This window comes from Schistocerca americana, chromosome 5 (assembly GCF_021461395.2).
Source record: "Schistocerca americana isolate TAMUIC-IGC-003095 chromosome 5, iqSchAmer2.1, whole genome shotgun sequence".
NCBI classification, from domain to species: Eukaryota; Metazoa; Arthropoda; class Insecta; order Orthoptera; family Acrididae; genus Schistocerca; species Schistocerca americana.
Window position 1 is genome coordinate 17,455,093 of NC_060123.1, and position 16,692 is coordinate 17,471,784.

Genomic DNA, 16,692 nt, shown 5'->3' on the forward strand with positions numbered 1-16,692 from the left:
TTTCTGGTGGCACAACTATACCTCACAGACAGACATCATATGTTACCTCTCAAGCGCAGTAACGTGGTGTCATTTTTCAACATGACAATGCTCATCCACATACGGTTCGTATATCTATGAACTGTCTGCGTGACGTTGATGTTCTCCAGTGGTCAGAAAAATTTCTCCATATGTCCCCAATAGCAAATTTGTACGACTAGCTCTGACGTCAGTTCCGTTCCAGGGCGTGTCCAGGATATCAAAGGAATAGTTACAGCAGTTGTGGGCTGGCCAGCCTCCGGAGAGGACACAACCGTTTATGGAACTTTTCCAAACTGATCACGTGCATTCATCCAGGCCGGAGAGTGTGCAACATAATACTGGTAAGTGGGTTCACAGTGCCAAGTTCTTTGTAAAAATGACTCAATTTTGTATCCAATGAAATAACATTACATACCATCTCAAGCGCTGAAGTTTCATTTAGTTTCCTTCTCTTCTGGGTGCTTCATTGTTTTTGCCACACAAGGAATTTTCTCGTTGACCCGTTACACGATGTCTTCATTCCTTACTCGATCAATGGCCTGATATCCAGCAGTCTCCCGTGTCACCACATTTCAAGGACATCAAATCGTTTCCTTTTCTTCCAGAAAGAATTTTCAGTCTGCATCAGACGTGCCCTGTTCTGAATCTTCGGAGCCGATTAAAGCTGTTGTCGCACCGGAACTCGAAGCTGAAATCTTTGCTCATTGTGGGAAATTTCTCCACCGACGCAGCTATCCATGTACGACTCACGACGCGCCCGCGCAACTACGAGAGCCGTGCTTGATAGCTCGGCCGGTACAAAACTTTCCCCCGAAAGACAAAGGTCCTAGCTTCGAGTCCCGGTCCGGCACACATATTTAATCTATCGAGAAGTTTCGTTTCACTTTTGTCTTCTCCACCGCCTTTGATCGTGCTTCGCCCCGCTACACATCTGTTCTCCACACTTAGCTTTTCGTGGATCTTTTCTGATCTCAATTTTTACATTTTTGGATAACAGAAGTTTGTTCTTTTTATAGGTTGCCTCTTGATTTAGTGCAATATTTGTTATCAAACTCCTTAGAGAACATTGCACGAAAGACAGCTAACAATGAAAGTAATTGAAATACAAATGAAGGACTATCGATCTACAGTTCGACACAACTTATTGTAAACATTTTATGAAGTATTGTTACCGAAACACTCGTCTACAACCGGACTAAGCATGGTGGATTACTCACCGGCGGTTTGGTACACAGCTGACCTGTGTGTAGCTTTTCAGTAGTTTTCACACAATTGTGAAGGATAATGTCGAGCTAACTCCATGTCTTCTTCTCAGAAATACAGCACACAAGTAGTTAAGACACATACTTTAAATTTATAATATCAGAATAAAATTAGTACAAGCGGTATTCCTGTTTGTCCTAGGTGGTGTCACCAATAAAGCCATGGAACTACAAAGGCAAATACTAGTTCCACCCGCGTAGATTCGTTAAATGTGGGTACTGAAACACGACGATTACATGACAAGCAAGTGCAGCCACCTCCCAGTATATGCAAAGATGTATCATAAATTGAAATACAGGGCGTACAAAAGTCAGTAAACAATGTAAGAAACATGTTTGGTTGGCTAAGCACGGAGCCAGCTGTTGAGGTATGCAGCGCAGGTTGTAATTAGAAGGCTGTCGGCAGCCAAAAGGTTGCACAATGTGAGGCTATAAACACCGCATGCCCACTAAGTAGGATCGTGCGCGTTTGGATACCAGGCAGTCGGTCTCCGGTGACCAGAAGATCGAGTGCTGAAGTAAGCGGCAGAGCCTTCATCATGCATCCCAACAACTTATTTTCAAGAAGGTACGAAATTAGCTTCCAGATTTCGTTGTGGGTTTACTTGAACTATTTCCATGTTTTCTGATAGCACATCGAGTTTCAGTTTTAAAATTTATATTCTTTGGCTAAAAGTTAGTATTTATGTCAGGCAGTACGGACGTGTAAATGATTTCCAGACTTTTCATTTACTAAAATGTGTTAACAAATGCTATATGCTATACAAGACGTTTGATGATCTCTGAAAATGTTGAATAAACTTACATTTTCAAAAGTATTTGGAAGGGTAACTCCCAAGTAGCCGTAAATCCAGTTTTTAGTATGGGATACATTCGTCCAAATAAACTATATTTAAAAAGTGAAAGGCACAGAGCTGTAAATATTCTATCGATATTTGCATATACTCGTACTAGCATGCAGTTTCGTCCGATAATGATTAAAATAATTTTGATGACCTTGCGCATCAAAATTCAATTTGCAGCATGAATAAATACTAGTTACGTATTTACAGTTTTCCGGTTTTTGTTTTCGGTCCTTATCATCTTTGTTGGATTACATTCTTCCGTCTGAAAGTTTATAACCCAAGAAGCTCTGATCACAGTTCTAGACACAATCTGTTTTCATAATTTCCTTCTGGATATGAAACTTAAATCATCGATCCTAGAATAGATAATGTCGTAGAGTTTTGCCTGTTTCCGATACAGATTCTGGCAAGATACAGTCCCGGGAATTTCGAATTCCAAGAATGTATCAAGATTTCTACAGCAGTTCCTCGGAGTGGCCGTAACATACGAAAAGAAAGGAGCAGGCGAGTTCAGTTTAGTAAACGTTGCCCGGAGTACGAGTGTTCCAGGAAGAGAAAAAAAACAAAAAAAAACAGCTGAGCAAAGGAAATACAGTACTAACCTGGCTATAGCAGTTGTCAAAAGTAACCACCATTCATCTCTTGGCGCTTTTGGGCTCTGGTCAGCAAGGTGCTGAAGGCGGATCGAAGGTGCACTGCTGGAATTGGTGCAGTCTCATCCGAAATGTTGTCCTGCAGTTCTTGAAGACTATGAGGGTTCTTGCGATATGCCTTAGAGTTGAGGGCTCCTCGCACAAAGTAGTCGCAAACTGACGGAATAGGCGACGTGGGTGGCCAACTAGGGCCGCAACTAGACTGACTTCTGCTACCAATTCTGTCAAGCGTGAAGACTGTGCAAATGTCCTCCAAGGTTCGGCCGGCTGTATGGGAAGTTGCTCCATTCTATTGGGGCCTGAGTATATGCGTACACTCACGTCACTTATTGGCCTAATACTGTGTATGTAAATACAGAAAATTTAATAAAATACTGTTTTATTTACGTACTAAAACATAACTACAACTTTCGTTTAATGTTTGCTTGCAGTAATGTTCATCTTTTACGCATTTGAAGGATGATAAATGCAGCGTATGTTCTAACGGCAAAAAAATTTGATTCATGTAAAATAATTACAGTTCAACACGTTTTTCTTTTTTTTTTCTTGCGCCGTGAAACCTAGCTTCTTGCCAAATTTCGTGATTCTATGTCGATGTGAAATACCCTATAGGTTGTGATGAATGGGTTTTGGAGTATCAAATTAAGCGGCATAAATGTACGAATCTTATGAGTGAAATGACTTAGAAGTTCAAAATTTTTACGCTGCGAAGAGACCATAGACAACAGTACGTGACATAAATTTGGAGTTTTTAAAAGTTGGACAGGCAGCAAGCCAGAAAGACAGACGGACGACAAAGCGAAGCTATAACGGTTCCGTTTCTGCAGATTGAGGCACGGAACCCTAAAAACGGACGCACCGTAAGTGTTGGGTATGGGAACCACTTGTAGTCTGACAGACGTCAATGCTCGCGTGTATGTCATTGAAGTTGCCTCTGTCGCTAACGGGAAGGCGCAACGAGAGAAGCCCGCTTTGTATATCTGGTCATTGGGCTGCCTATCTATAGACTCCAACAAATTCATTGCGACAGTACGGAACAGATGGTTCGTCTGCATATGCCGTCACACCTGGTTAATAGTGGTGGCTCGGAAACTATGCCATGGCGAGTAATGCGAATCCAAACTTGCAGAGGTGCTCTATCCACTGGTATGAGTTATTTTGGTGTGTCTTGTAGCTTTTGTACAATAGAAACTCTTTAGTGCACTTAACAAATACAATTCAAAATATCTCATGGCTTTCTGTGCAGTACAGCTTCTGCAGTTACGCTTTCACCCTCGGCTCTGACCAGTACATGACGGAGCGGACCCGCCCGGTTCAGAGCTCCGGCGTCTCCGCCGCGGCCGTGGCGCCCCTTGCTTTATGAGGTTGACACCGGACGTGAAATGAGCTCCGGCCAGCACGGGCCGTCTGGCCCGCGCCGACAGACTACATTCTGCTTTTATTGCCGTCCCTGCCAGCTCAGCGGGGCGAGGCTCGTAAAATCAACGCCCACGGCCCGCCGGGCTCAAATTTGCCGTTATTGAAAATCCCAAGGGTGAGCGAAGCGCGCGCGCTAGACACACACACACACACACACACACACACACGCGCGCGCGCGCGCGCAGGCGTATAACTCGCTGAGTCCGACACTACACAGGCAGTAACTCGTAAGCCATACCTGAAACACTATCTTTCGTGACTCCTCTGAGGCCATCAGCTGTCTGTTGACTTCACACTAATCTGACCAAGAACTGATTAAGATTTTATTATTATAATTCACGTGTGGGTTCTACTTTATCACACCAAGTGCAAGGGGCATTTTCAGAGTGTTGTTTTTGATGTTCTTTGAGCCCTTATTGCTTTCACTCTCTCAGAAGAGGATCTGTTCCTCTCGTCACTTTCCCGGTGTCCTTAAGTTTTTATGCCAGACCAACTGAGAGGTCGGCAACTTCCTGCCAAAAAATTTTTCTACCTGGTACTTCAACTTATATTATTGCTGCTTCCTTCAGGTCTTCTTTTACTCCAGCAGTCCATTTCATTGGTTCACATTTAACTTTACTGCGAGTTTCGTAGAATTCCTCACCTTGTATGGTTAATGTAGTCGATTCTATTCTTTAAATAAGCCTATAGAATTTCAGCCTACGGTTTTTCATATATGAATATATGTTAGTATACCTCTCAGTTTCTTCATTTACTCTTAATGTATACGTTCCTTCCTCAGTATAATTTGGACCTAAAACTGTCCTGATTATTTTTCATTTTCTTTTTCGAATTTTTTACGGTGTCTTTTTCAGCGCCATATTAGCTCGGTATTGATCAGTGTATTGGTTAGTTGATTGGTTTGGGGTGTAAAGGGACCGAACTAGATAAGTATATTGCAGTGCCTCAGTTTAGTGTATTTTGAGATGTATTTTTTGTTGCATTAGCCTTTTTTAAGCCTGAAAGCTGTTTCCATAGGTCTTATATCTTCACTCTGTCTCCAATGATCTTGGTAATGAAGAAGAGGCTACAAATTTCAACTTCCATTCCTTCCTTGTGTGCTTCGTAATTTCCTTTAGAATGTGAAGTTACTGTTTATTTACTACTGGACAGACCGAGTTTATATTAACCAAAAAATCTCAGAAATGTCAATAGGATTTGTACCAGGTATGTGTAAACGCCAAAGAGAAAATGGTAGAAGCAATCGCCAGTGGGCTCGTTGAAGGCAGCATACCAATTCTTAGGTGAAGAAACTAAGAGGTACGAGGGGATATAAGACCAGAAAGTCTATATCTGGGTGGTCACGCTATGATTTGAACACTCGTCTTCCTATACACTTGTCAAACACCAAAACTTCATGCTCGGTCTATCGATTCGGGCTAAATATTTTTGGAATTATGTCGCTCGAGTATCCACACGAGGCGTGTTCCATTCCATGTCGGTGCGTGTGGAGGCCCTACCACAGCGTGTGGGGGCTTAACCACTCTCTGATTTTAGGGATATTTAATTTGTACACTTAATCATTTCATTGTTGAATTAGATTAAATTTTCGTTCACATCTCATGGCCACTACATTCTTTAGTATTTTTTTATTCTTTTATTTCGCATTTGCCGGCCGGAGTGGCCGAGCGGTTCTAGGCGCTACAGTCTGGAACCGCGCGACCGCTACGGACGCAGGTTCGACTCCTGCCTCGGGCATAGATGTGTGTGATGTCCTTAGGTTAGTTAGGTTTAAGTAGTTCTTAGTTCTAGGGAACTGATGACCTCAGAAGTTAAGTCCCATAGTGCTCAGAGCGAATTTCACATTTATAAATAAATTAATAAATAATAAAACGAAACTAAGAAAAACGAGAAACTATAATACAAACTTACAGTAACATTAGATGTGAAGGAGAAAATTAAAAGTGTCATATCAGTGTTGCAGCGTAAGAAGTAAACGCGTTGTCGTACAGAAGAACAGTGCGCGACAAAAGACGTCATCTAGCAATAAAGCTATAAGGTTAACCGAGTGTTTCTGCATATACAAATTTATATGAATAAAAAGTGAACCAAAATTGTCTATCAGCTGCAGCATCCGAGAAAATGAGATAACAAGATGGATCCATAATATGTATGTCATCACTCACTGGTAGTGGAGAACGCTACACGAAATAAGGTAACACAACACTGGAATGCACATCTAGGATAGAAAAATAGTGAGATAGCACCGATCAACATTCTTTATCAGCTACAGCATTCGCGAATACGACAATTAAGCCATATTTCACTGAAATTTAGTATATACTGTACCAGAAATGAGTTTTCTTTATTTTATTTTATTAGTTTCAGGTAAAGCTCATTTCACCAAATAAAATTACGTCACATAGTGCTACAAACAGGATATTCGTCCGACTTTGCTAAAAAATATAAAACATAGATATATGAGATAATTAGCTCGCAAAGGACATTAATCTCACTACCCCACTATAATAAAAACCACAAATTTTTCACTACAAAATCGAGTTATATGTACTTAAAGGAGCTTAAAAATAACACTTTAAATTTCCAAATTCCCTTTTATGATGACAGATGAAATGGCAGATACTTTTGACAATTGATCTACTAATGTAACTCTTAAATTCTTAAAATATTGTACAGTTTGATTGCTCTTGGCTGATATTTATCTTATGGTATTGTGTATTGAACTGGGGACCTAGAAACGTAGGAGAGGCTTCGTCCCGCCGTAGCCCTCAGTGGTTCAGAGCACCACAACAGGCCACTGCAGTCCACCCATTTCACCGCCGTCCCGTACCGAACCCAGGGTTATTGTGCGGTTCAGCCCCCTCTGGAGCCCCCCGGGAACGCCTCACACCAGATGAGAGTAACAACATAGCAATATGGCAGTCTGTTCATTTAAAAGGAGAGGAATAAATTAAGAATTGGTCCCTCTTACTGACCCTCCCCCCCCCCTCCACCCCCGACTCAGATGATACAATTGACGAACAATTCAAACAAAACCTGAGTGTCATTTCAAATAGGTACCCCACTAACACAATCATAGTTGGTGGGGACTTCAATCTACCCTCGATATTTTCGCAAAAATACAAGTGATAGGCATAAAACGTTTTCAGAAATCGTTCTGAATGCCTTCTCAGAAAATTTTATGGACAATTAGTTCACGAGGCCACCAGAAACGAAAATAGTTGCGAAAAATAGCAACAAAGAATCCTGAGCAAATAAGGAGAATCATGACAGGTACAGGGATTAGTGACCACAAGACTGTTGTAGCTTGACTGAATACCGTAACATTGAAATCCACCAAAAATAAACTCAAGATTCATCTCTTTAGAAAAGCTGATGAAAATTCGCTTGACACCTTGTTAAGAGACAATCTCCACTCCATCCAATCTAGCTATGTAAGCGTAGACTAGATGTCGTATGGAATCGAAGAAAGAGTATCGAGAACAGTTGTGAGATACACACCAAACAAATAAATAAGAGATGGTACTGATACCCCACGGTACACAAGAAAGGGTCGGAACACATTGCAGAAGCAGCGAAGAAAAGCAAGCGAAATTGAAAAGAAAGCAATATTCGCATGATCGGCAAAGTTTTACAGAAGCTCGTAATTTATCGCGAACTTCAGTCCGAGATACTTTTAATAGTTTCCACAACTAACCTCTGTCTCGATATCCGGAGGGAATCCGAAAGAGATCCTGGTCATATGTAAAGAACACCAATGGCAAGACGCACTCAATATCTTCACTGCGCGATAACAATGATGAGGTTACTGATGACAGTGCCACTGAAATAGAGTTACTAAGCACTGGAAAGTTGCACAAGTCCCACCAATATGCGAGAAAGGAAATAGGAATAATTCGCTGAATTACAAATCCACATTACTAACGTCTGTTTCCAATAGGATTTTGGAACATATGATTTGCTTGAATATTATGAATCACCTCGAAGAACCGATTTATTGACAAATAGCCAACACTGACCGAGAAAACCGTTCTTGTGAAACGTAACTGGCTTCTTATACTCATGAAGTGATGAGTGGTATCAACAGGGGACATCATATTGATTCCATATTTTTAGATTTCCAGAAGGCTTTGGACACGGTACCTCTCAAGCGCCTTCTAATGAAACTGCGTGCTTGTGGCGTTTCGCCTCAGTTATGCGAGCGGATTCGTGATTTCCTCTCAGAAAGGTCACACTTCGTAATAACAGAAGGAAAGTTATCGAGCAAAACAGATGGTGTTGTTAAGACAGATAGGATCTGCTGCTTCTGCTGTGCGGACGACGGAGGAACTGGCCGCGGTTCGCTAACAGCTGAATGTGCTCTTGGCTACGGTCAGTCACCTGCAGGCTGCTGCCTCGGGGTGTAGCGTTGGCGGAGAATCTGGCGCGTCGCATGGTCACCTCAGGTGTCGCTTGTTTTGCCCACGGGCTCAGCTTCCGAGGCAACTCCTAGTGCACCCGACGCGGTGGATCCGCCCTCACAGCAGGATGAGTGGCGAGTGGTAACGAGTTCGCATCGCTCAATGCGGAGGGCCAATGTGGAGACTGGCCACCTGGTCTTTAGCATTCACCCTACGAGTGAACATGTGGCTGTCCCTTCGGCAGGGTCCGAACAGGCACAAGGGGGGGGGGGGGGAGGGGGTTTACTAGTCATTGGAAGCTCCAATGTTAGGCGCTTTACGGAGCCCCTTAGGCATATAGCATTCAGGGCTGGAAAGAATGCCAAAGTGCACTCGGTATGTCTACTGGGAGGCTCCATCCGAGACTTGGCGGCAGCGGTATCGAGGGTGCAGGGTGCAGTCGTCCGCAAGTTGTGGCCCTCGTCGGCACCAGCCACGCCTGTCGTGTGGGTTCTGAGGCGATCCTCAGCTCGCACGCGCGGCTGGTGGAAGTGGTGAAGACTGCTGGCTTCGCGCGCGGGGTCCAAGCAGAGCTCGCGATATGCAGCATCGTTCCCAGTGTTGATCGGATTCCATTGGTTTGGAGCCGAGTGGAGGGTCTCAAACAAAGGCTTCGTCGATTCTGTAACGGTCTTGACTTCATATTTATAGACCTGCGTTATCGATTTTGGATTTGTAGGACTCTCCTTGATAGGTCAGAGGTGAACTACACAAAAGAAGCAGCTACTCGGGTAGCAGAGTACTTACGGAGTGCACATGAGAGTTTTTTTAGCCTAGGCAGTAGTTTGAGGTTCTCTGACGGATAATCGCCAGTCGATGTGCAGCAAGGGAAGAAAAACAGCGTTCGGAATAAGCTCACGTCGACTGTCGTAATTGTATCAGTAAACTGTCGAAGTTTTCATAATAAAGTTCCCCAATTTACTGCCCCCAGAAAAAGTTCTCGCACTCACATTATTCTTGGGACCAAAAGCTGTCTGAAACTCCAAGTGGAAAGCTCTGAGTGAGTCGTAGAATGTATGTGCTAAAAACATATTAGAAGCCATAGGAGGGGGAGTGCTCATTGCAGCTGACAAAATTATTGTCTTTTTTGAGGACGAAGTTGAGTGTGACAGTGAAGTCATCTGGTCGCGTGTAACAGGTGTAGGCTAAACGAACATAATTGTTGGAAGTTTTCAACGGCTACCCGATTCTGCTGTGGCAGATTTAGAGTCATTCAAAGAAACCCTACGGTCAATAGCGCGTAGATACCCAGATCATGCAATACTAGTTAGTCGCGACTTAAACCTATCGAGTGTAGATTGGGATGTCTATGGATTCATTACGGGGGTACAGACAGTCATACGAAATACTTTTGAACACGTTTTCTGAAAATTGTCTTGAGCAGCTATCTCGGCAGCCCACAAGCAATGGAAATATCTTAGACCTTGTAGCTACAAGTAGGCCGGACCTTATCGACAATGTCGGTACAGAAACGAGGGTTAGCGATCATTATGCCAGTATAGAACTATGATTACGAAAGTTAATAAATCAGTCAAGAAATTTTGGAGAGTGTTTCTGCTAGATAGAGCAGATAAGTAGTTATTAAGCATCGCACTTAGACCATGAATGGATCGCTTAGTTCCAGTAAGATGGGTGTGGAGGAATTATGAACAAAGTTTAAGCAGATTGTAAATCGTGGTCTAGAGAGTTACGTGCCTAGTAAGCGGATAAAGAATGGAAAAGACCCACCATTGCTTAGTAACGAATTTCGGAGAATTCTGTGCAAGCAGAGGCTGTTGCACACTCAGTTCAAAAGGGAACACCCAAATGACGACAAGCGAAGGTTAGTAGCGACTCGTGCGTCTGTAAAAAGACCTATGCGCGAAGCTTACAACAACCATCACACCTTAGCAAAAGATTTGCCAGGGAACCAGAGAAAATTCTGGTCTTACGTAAAAACGCTAAACGGGTTTAAGGCTCCTATTCAGGCCCTTGATGACCCGTCTGGTGTGGCAGTTGAAGACGGCAAAACTAAAGCTGGTTTTAATTTTCAAGTTCAAGAAATCGTTCACAGTGGAGATTCGTACAGACATACTGTCATTTGACCATCGGACAGACTCCCGTACGGACGACATTGAAATAAGCATTCCTGGAGTAGAGGAACATTGAAAGCAAGTAAATCACCAGGTCCAGATGTAATCCCAGTTCGATTTCTAAGGAGTATACTACAGTATTGGCCCCTTACCTAGCTAGCATTTATCATGAAGCTCTCTCCCACCGCAAAGTCCCATGCAGCTGGAAAAAAGCATAGGTGGCTCCAGTATATTAGAAGGGTAAAAGAACAGACCAGCAAAATTACAGAACAATATCCTTAACTTCTGTTTTCTGCAGAATCATTGAACATATTATCACGCCCGGGGTGGCCGAATGGTTCTAGGCGCTACAGTCTGGAACCGCGCGACCGCTACGGTTCGAATCCTGCCTCGGGCATGGATGTGTGTGATGTCCTTAGGTTAGTTAGGTTTAAGTAAGTCTAAGTTCTAGGGGACTGATGACCTCAGATGTTAAATCCCATAGTGCTCAGAGCCATTTGAACCATTTGAGCAACAGGCAGATTCCATACTTCTACATTTCCGGAAAGCACTTGACAAGATGTCCTATTTCATGCTGTTAACGAGGGTACGAGCTTATAGAATAAGTTTACAGGTATGTAAGTGGCTCAACCCAGCACGTTGTCGTCGGCGGCGAGGGTTCATCGGAGACAACGGTATCGTCAGGAGTGCCCCAGACAATCATGTCATGACTGCTGTTGTTCTCTAAATACATACACTATGTGACCAAAAGTATCCGGCCACCTGGCTGCAAATGATTTAACAAGTTCGTGGCGTCCTCCATCGGTAATGTTGGAATTCAGTATGGTACTGGCCCACTCTTAGCCTTGATGACAGCTTCCTCACTCGCAGACATACGTTCAATCAGGTGCTGGAAGGTTTCTTAGGGAATGGCAGCCCGTTATTCACGGAGTACTGCACTGAGGAGAGCTATCGATGTCGGTTTCGCGAGGCCTGGCACAAAGTCGGCGTTTCAAAACATCCCAAAGGGGTTCTATAGGATTCAGGTCAGGACTCTATGCAGGCCAGTCCATTACAGGAACTTTATTGTAGTGTAACCACTCTGCCACAGGTCGTGCCTTATGAACAGGTGCTCGATCGTGTTGAAAGATGCAATCGCCATCCTCGAATTGCTCTTCAACAATGGGAAATAAGAAGGTGCTTAAAACATCAATGTAGGCCAGTGCTGTGATAGTGCCACGCAAAACAACAAGGGGTACAAGCACCCTCCATGAAAGACAACAACATAACACCACCGCCTCCGAATTTTACTGTCGGCACTACACACGCTGGCTGACGACGTTCACCGGGCATTCGCCATACCCACACCCTGCCACGGGTCGCCACATTGTGTACTGTGATTCGTCACACCACACGAGGTTTACCCGCTATTTAACTGTCCAATGTTTATGTTCCTTACATCATGCGAGGCATCGTTTGGAATTTACCGGCGTGTTATGTGGCTTATGAACAGCCGCTCGACCACGAAATCCAAGTTTTATCACCTCCCGCCTAACTGTCACAGTACTTGCAGTGCATTCTGATCCAGTTTGCAATTTCTGTGTGATGGTCTGGATAGATGTCTGCCTATTACACTTTACTAATCTCGTCAACTGTCGGCGGTCCCTGTCAGTCGGACTGTACGCTTTTGTGCTGTACGTTTCCCTTCATGTTTCCACTTCACTATCACGCCGGAAACAGTGGACCTAGGGATGTTTAGAAGTGTGTAAATCTCGCGTACAGACGTATGACACAAATGGTTCAAATGGCTCTGACCACTATGGGACTTAACATCTGAGGTCATCAGTCCCCTAGACTTAGAACTACTTAAACGTAACTAACCTAAGGTCATCACACACATCCATGCCCGAGGCAGGATTCGAACCTGCGACCGTAGCGGTAGTGCTGTTCCGGACTGAGGCGCCTAGAACCGTTCGGCCACAGCGGCCGGTGTATAAGTGACGCCCAATCACCTGACCATGTTCGAAGTCCGTGAGCTCCGCGGAGCGCCCCATTCTGCTGTCTAATGATTACTGAAGTCGCTGCAATGGAGGACCTGACAGCAGGCGGCAGCACAATGCACCTAATATGAAAAACGTATGGTTCTGTGTGTCTCAGGATACTTTTGATCACATATTGTAAATGATCTGTGCGGACAGGGTGGGCAGCAGTCTGCAGTTGTTTTCTGATGATTACGTCGTGTACGGTAGAATTCAAATGGCTCTGATTACTAAGGTACTCAACATCGGAGGTCATCAGTCCCTTAGAACTTAGAACTACTCAAGCCTAACTAACCGAAGGATGTCACACACATTTCGGGTATTTAAAAATCTGTCCCGCATTCGAGAATCAGCAATATTGTGTGTAAAGGCATCTCGTATCGTTGCGTCTCTGTAGTATTTACCACCGAGCGAGGTGGCGCGGTGGTTATCACACTGGACTTGCATTCAGGAGGACGACGGTTCATACCCACTCCGGCCTTCCTGAGTTAGGTTTTCCGTGATTTCCCTAAATCGCTTTATGCAAATGCCATTCCTTTGAAAGGGCACTGCCGAATTCCTTCCCCAGCGTTTCCCCATCCAAGCTTGTGCTCCGTCTCGAATGACCTCGTTGTCGGCTGGACGTTGAACACTGATCTCCTCCGCCTCGTCCTCTGTAGTATTTACCACAGTCACGTTTGAATCTACACTGTCTAGCAAGGCCTTGCAATTCAGTCACCCACTGATGGTGTGGCTACCCTTGTACCTTGCGCAGTCTACAGAATTTGTTCAAATGGCTCAAATGGCTCCGACTACTATGGGGGACAACATCGGAGGTCATCAGTCCCTTAGAACTACTTAAGCCTAACTAACCTAAGGATCTCACACACGTCCATGCTCGAGGCAGGATTCGAACCTGCAACCGTAGCGGTTGCGCGGTTTCAGACTGAAGCGCCAAGAACCACTCGGCCACTCCAGCTGGAGTAGCTGCAATGTCTGGCGTTCCCCAAGTAAGTGTTATAGGCTCCCTATTGTTCTTGATCTACGTAAACGATTTAGGAGATGAGCTGAGTATTCCTCTTAGATTGTTTGCAGATGATGCTCTCATTTACCGTCTAGTAAAATCATCGGATGGTCAAAACCAATTGCAAAATGATTTAGATAAGATATCTTTATGGCGCAAAACGTGAAAATTGACCATAAATAATGGGAATAATGGGAAGTTATCCACATGGGCACTAGAAAGAACCCGCTAAATTTCAGTTACACAATAAATCACACGAGTCTAAAGACAGTAAACTCAAGTACTTAGGCTTTACAGTTGCGAATAACTTAAATTGAAACGGTCACATATATAATGTTGTTGGGATAGAAAATCAGAAACTGCGATTTATTTGTGGAATACTTAGGAAACGTAATAGGTTTAATAAAGAGACTGCTTTCATCACACTTGTCCGCCTTTCTCGGAAGTACTGTTGTGCTTTGAAGGATCCGCATCAGATAGAATTGACGGAAGACGTCGAAAAAGTTCAAGAAGGGGAGCTCGTATTGTATTTTCGCGCAATAGGCAAGAGAGTTCCACGAATATGATACATGAATTGGGTTGGCAGTCATTAAAACAAAGGCGTTTTCCGCTGCGGCGCGACGTTCTCATGAAATTTCGTCACCAAATTTTGCCTCAGAATGTGAAAATATTTCGTCGGCGCCCACCAACATAGGGAGAAATGATCATTCTAATCAAATAAGAGGAATGACAGTTTACACGGAAAGATTTAAGTGTCCGTTTTTCCTGCGCTCATTTCGGTAGTAGATCGGTAGAGAAGTAGCTTAAAGGTGGTTCGGTGAACTCTCTGCCAGGCACTTCATTGTGAACTGCGGAGTAATCATGTAGATATAGAGGTATATGAAATTCGCACGATCTGACGACATAAGCGACAGTGAAGCCAATGTGGCGTGCGAGTTGAACAACTTCACAAAGAAGAACCTTCCTGTCAGTTTCACTTCGTTGTACTGAATTGGGGGGGGGGGGGGAGGGGGGACTAAGAAAAATACCTAAAGTATTAACACCACCGACTTAACTTTCCTACATTATTTATTAATACTGTCTCGAAACTTTTTGGACTGACAGGGTAATGGGATTACATCGACTTGTGGGTTGCATATGTAAAAAATAACTTGGTGAAGGCATGTAACTGTGTAGTTATTATCGACGCTTCTGTTGAAAAAAGAGGAGGATTATCTCCACCCTATTTGTTCATAAAAATGCGGGAAGTGTATGTTCGTCTTTCTAGAAGGGATTTGACGCAAACGTCGGCAATATAAGAATATTTCAGTGTAGTGGGAGTCCATCTGTGGGTATAAGATAGGTGAAATAATACGTATGTCTCGAAAGACAGTAGTGGAAAATGTTCATAGTCACAGTGGCGAGCGATTCATTAACTACGATTAAACAACAGTCCTCTTTTGGCTAAGGTGGCGGGCTGAGTCAATCATATTCCTCGGAGCCAGCGTAGCCCCAGCCGCTGCTTCGGAGCGCCGGGGGTTGTGTGTCCAGATCCAACTCGGCTCACCGATCCGATCCGATCGATGCGGGACTGTGTGACGTCACGAGGGACGCGGGCCGCCATTGGAGCGTGGCGGCGTGGCGGCGGCACGTGGGGCCGCGGAGGCAGGCCGCGTTAATGCAGGTCACGCGGACCCGAGAATGGGACAGCAGCCGAGAGCCGGCATTCAGCTGCGGCCGGCTGCTGGGGGCGGTGGGGGCGGTGGCGGCCTGAGAAGGGGACACTACGCCCCTCTGGCGCTCGCGTCCTGCTGGTACGCACTGTCGACCCACGTACTGACACAGCGCGCTTGTATGCAGCACCCTTTGCAGGAAGGGCTAGAGTAAGACTCAAGCGGCTCAAGAGGCCGGTTGGGACGTCAAGCTGAAAGGTCGCCAGAGGCGCCCACGTGGAAATTTTCCTACATTATTAGTAGGGAAATCTGGCTGGTGTGAAAGTGTATAATAACTTAAGCAACAACGTTCCACTAAATGTGAATTTTCAAACGAACCATCACTAACTTCTTTATCAGATACTGTCCTACGTGAGCCCAGCTAGAAACGGATTTAACACACTAGTTTACATTTTATATATATTCGTTGTACCTAGGACAACATTTCGTACTGAAGTCAGTGGCGGCTTGTAACCATTGCTTCGAAAGTACATCGCAACGGATCGTTCCCGGAATCGTGTTTAATAGAACCCTTTTGCTTCTGTCATCATATTTTTTCACACGTTTGATGCACTTTGCATACGTAATAACAAAACTTTCATTGTAATGTTTATAGATATATAACTTGTAATTGTGTTGTGCCTCACAGCTCGGTGCAAATATTTTTATCTGACACCATTTCAGAAACGGTGTCAGGTCAATATAACACTAAATGATGTTTTCCTATTTTTGTCCCACTTTCTCCGATGGAAAGTGAAATAATTTCTAAATTATGAAGTTAAAAATTTCCATTATTAAACACAAAAGAATAGCACTAATTTTATATTTTTGTAATAGGATGCACCTTTTTAGTAAATACAGTACTGTAGGTCTAGATCTCCCTGCTTTCACTAAAAGCTATTGAGAATCCCAGGAATTACTTAAAGTTGAAATTCTTTTTTCTTCTTTTAATATTTTAATATTTATCTCTGAAACAAGATTCACAAATTGATTATTTTCTACATAGGATTGTCTACTTAGAACTTCAAGATCACCAGATTTAGATTTTGACGGTCTCACCCAGAGACCAGGGTAAAGTAAGTGCCGTCTGAGGAAGGTGTAGCAGGGGATGGACGGCAAACAATACGTCGCTGATGAGGAGAAAACAGTTTCGAAATGGCCCTGTTTGCAGAACGCATAGCTCCGAGGCCAGCTGGTAACGGTTCAGTTGGGTGCTGCTAAGTGCTGAGGAGTAAATGCAGCCCTGTGGCTTGCGCTGTTAGCCACCGC

At 44.0% G+C, this 16,692-nt stretch overlaps 1 protein-coding gene across 1 annotated transcript in view; it reads left to right on the top strand.

Moving 5' to 3' along the window:
• Positions 1–261: 261 nt before the first annotated feature.
• The window catches only part of LOC124615554, a 196,943-nt gene continuing 180,512 nt past the window's right edge, over positions 262–16,692 (top strand). The window contains exon 1 of the mRNA XM_047143530.1: positions 262–362. Within this exon, the coding sequence (XP_046999486.1) occupies positions 299–362 (64 nt within the window). The 5' untranslated portion in view covers positions 262–298. The remainder of the gene's footprint in view (positions 363–16,692) is intronic.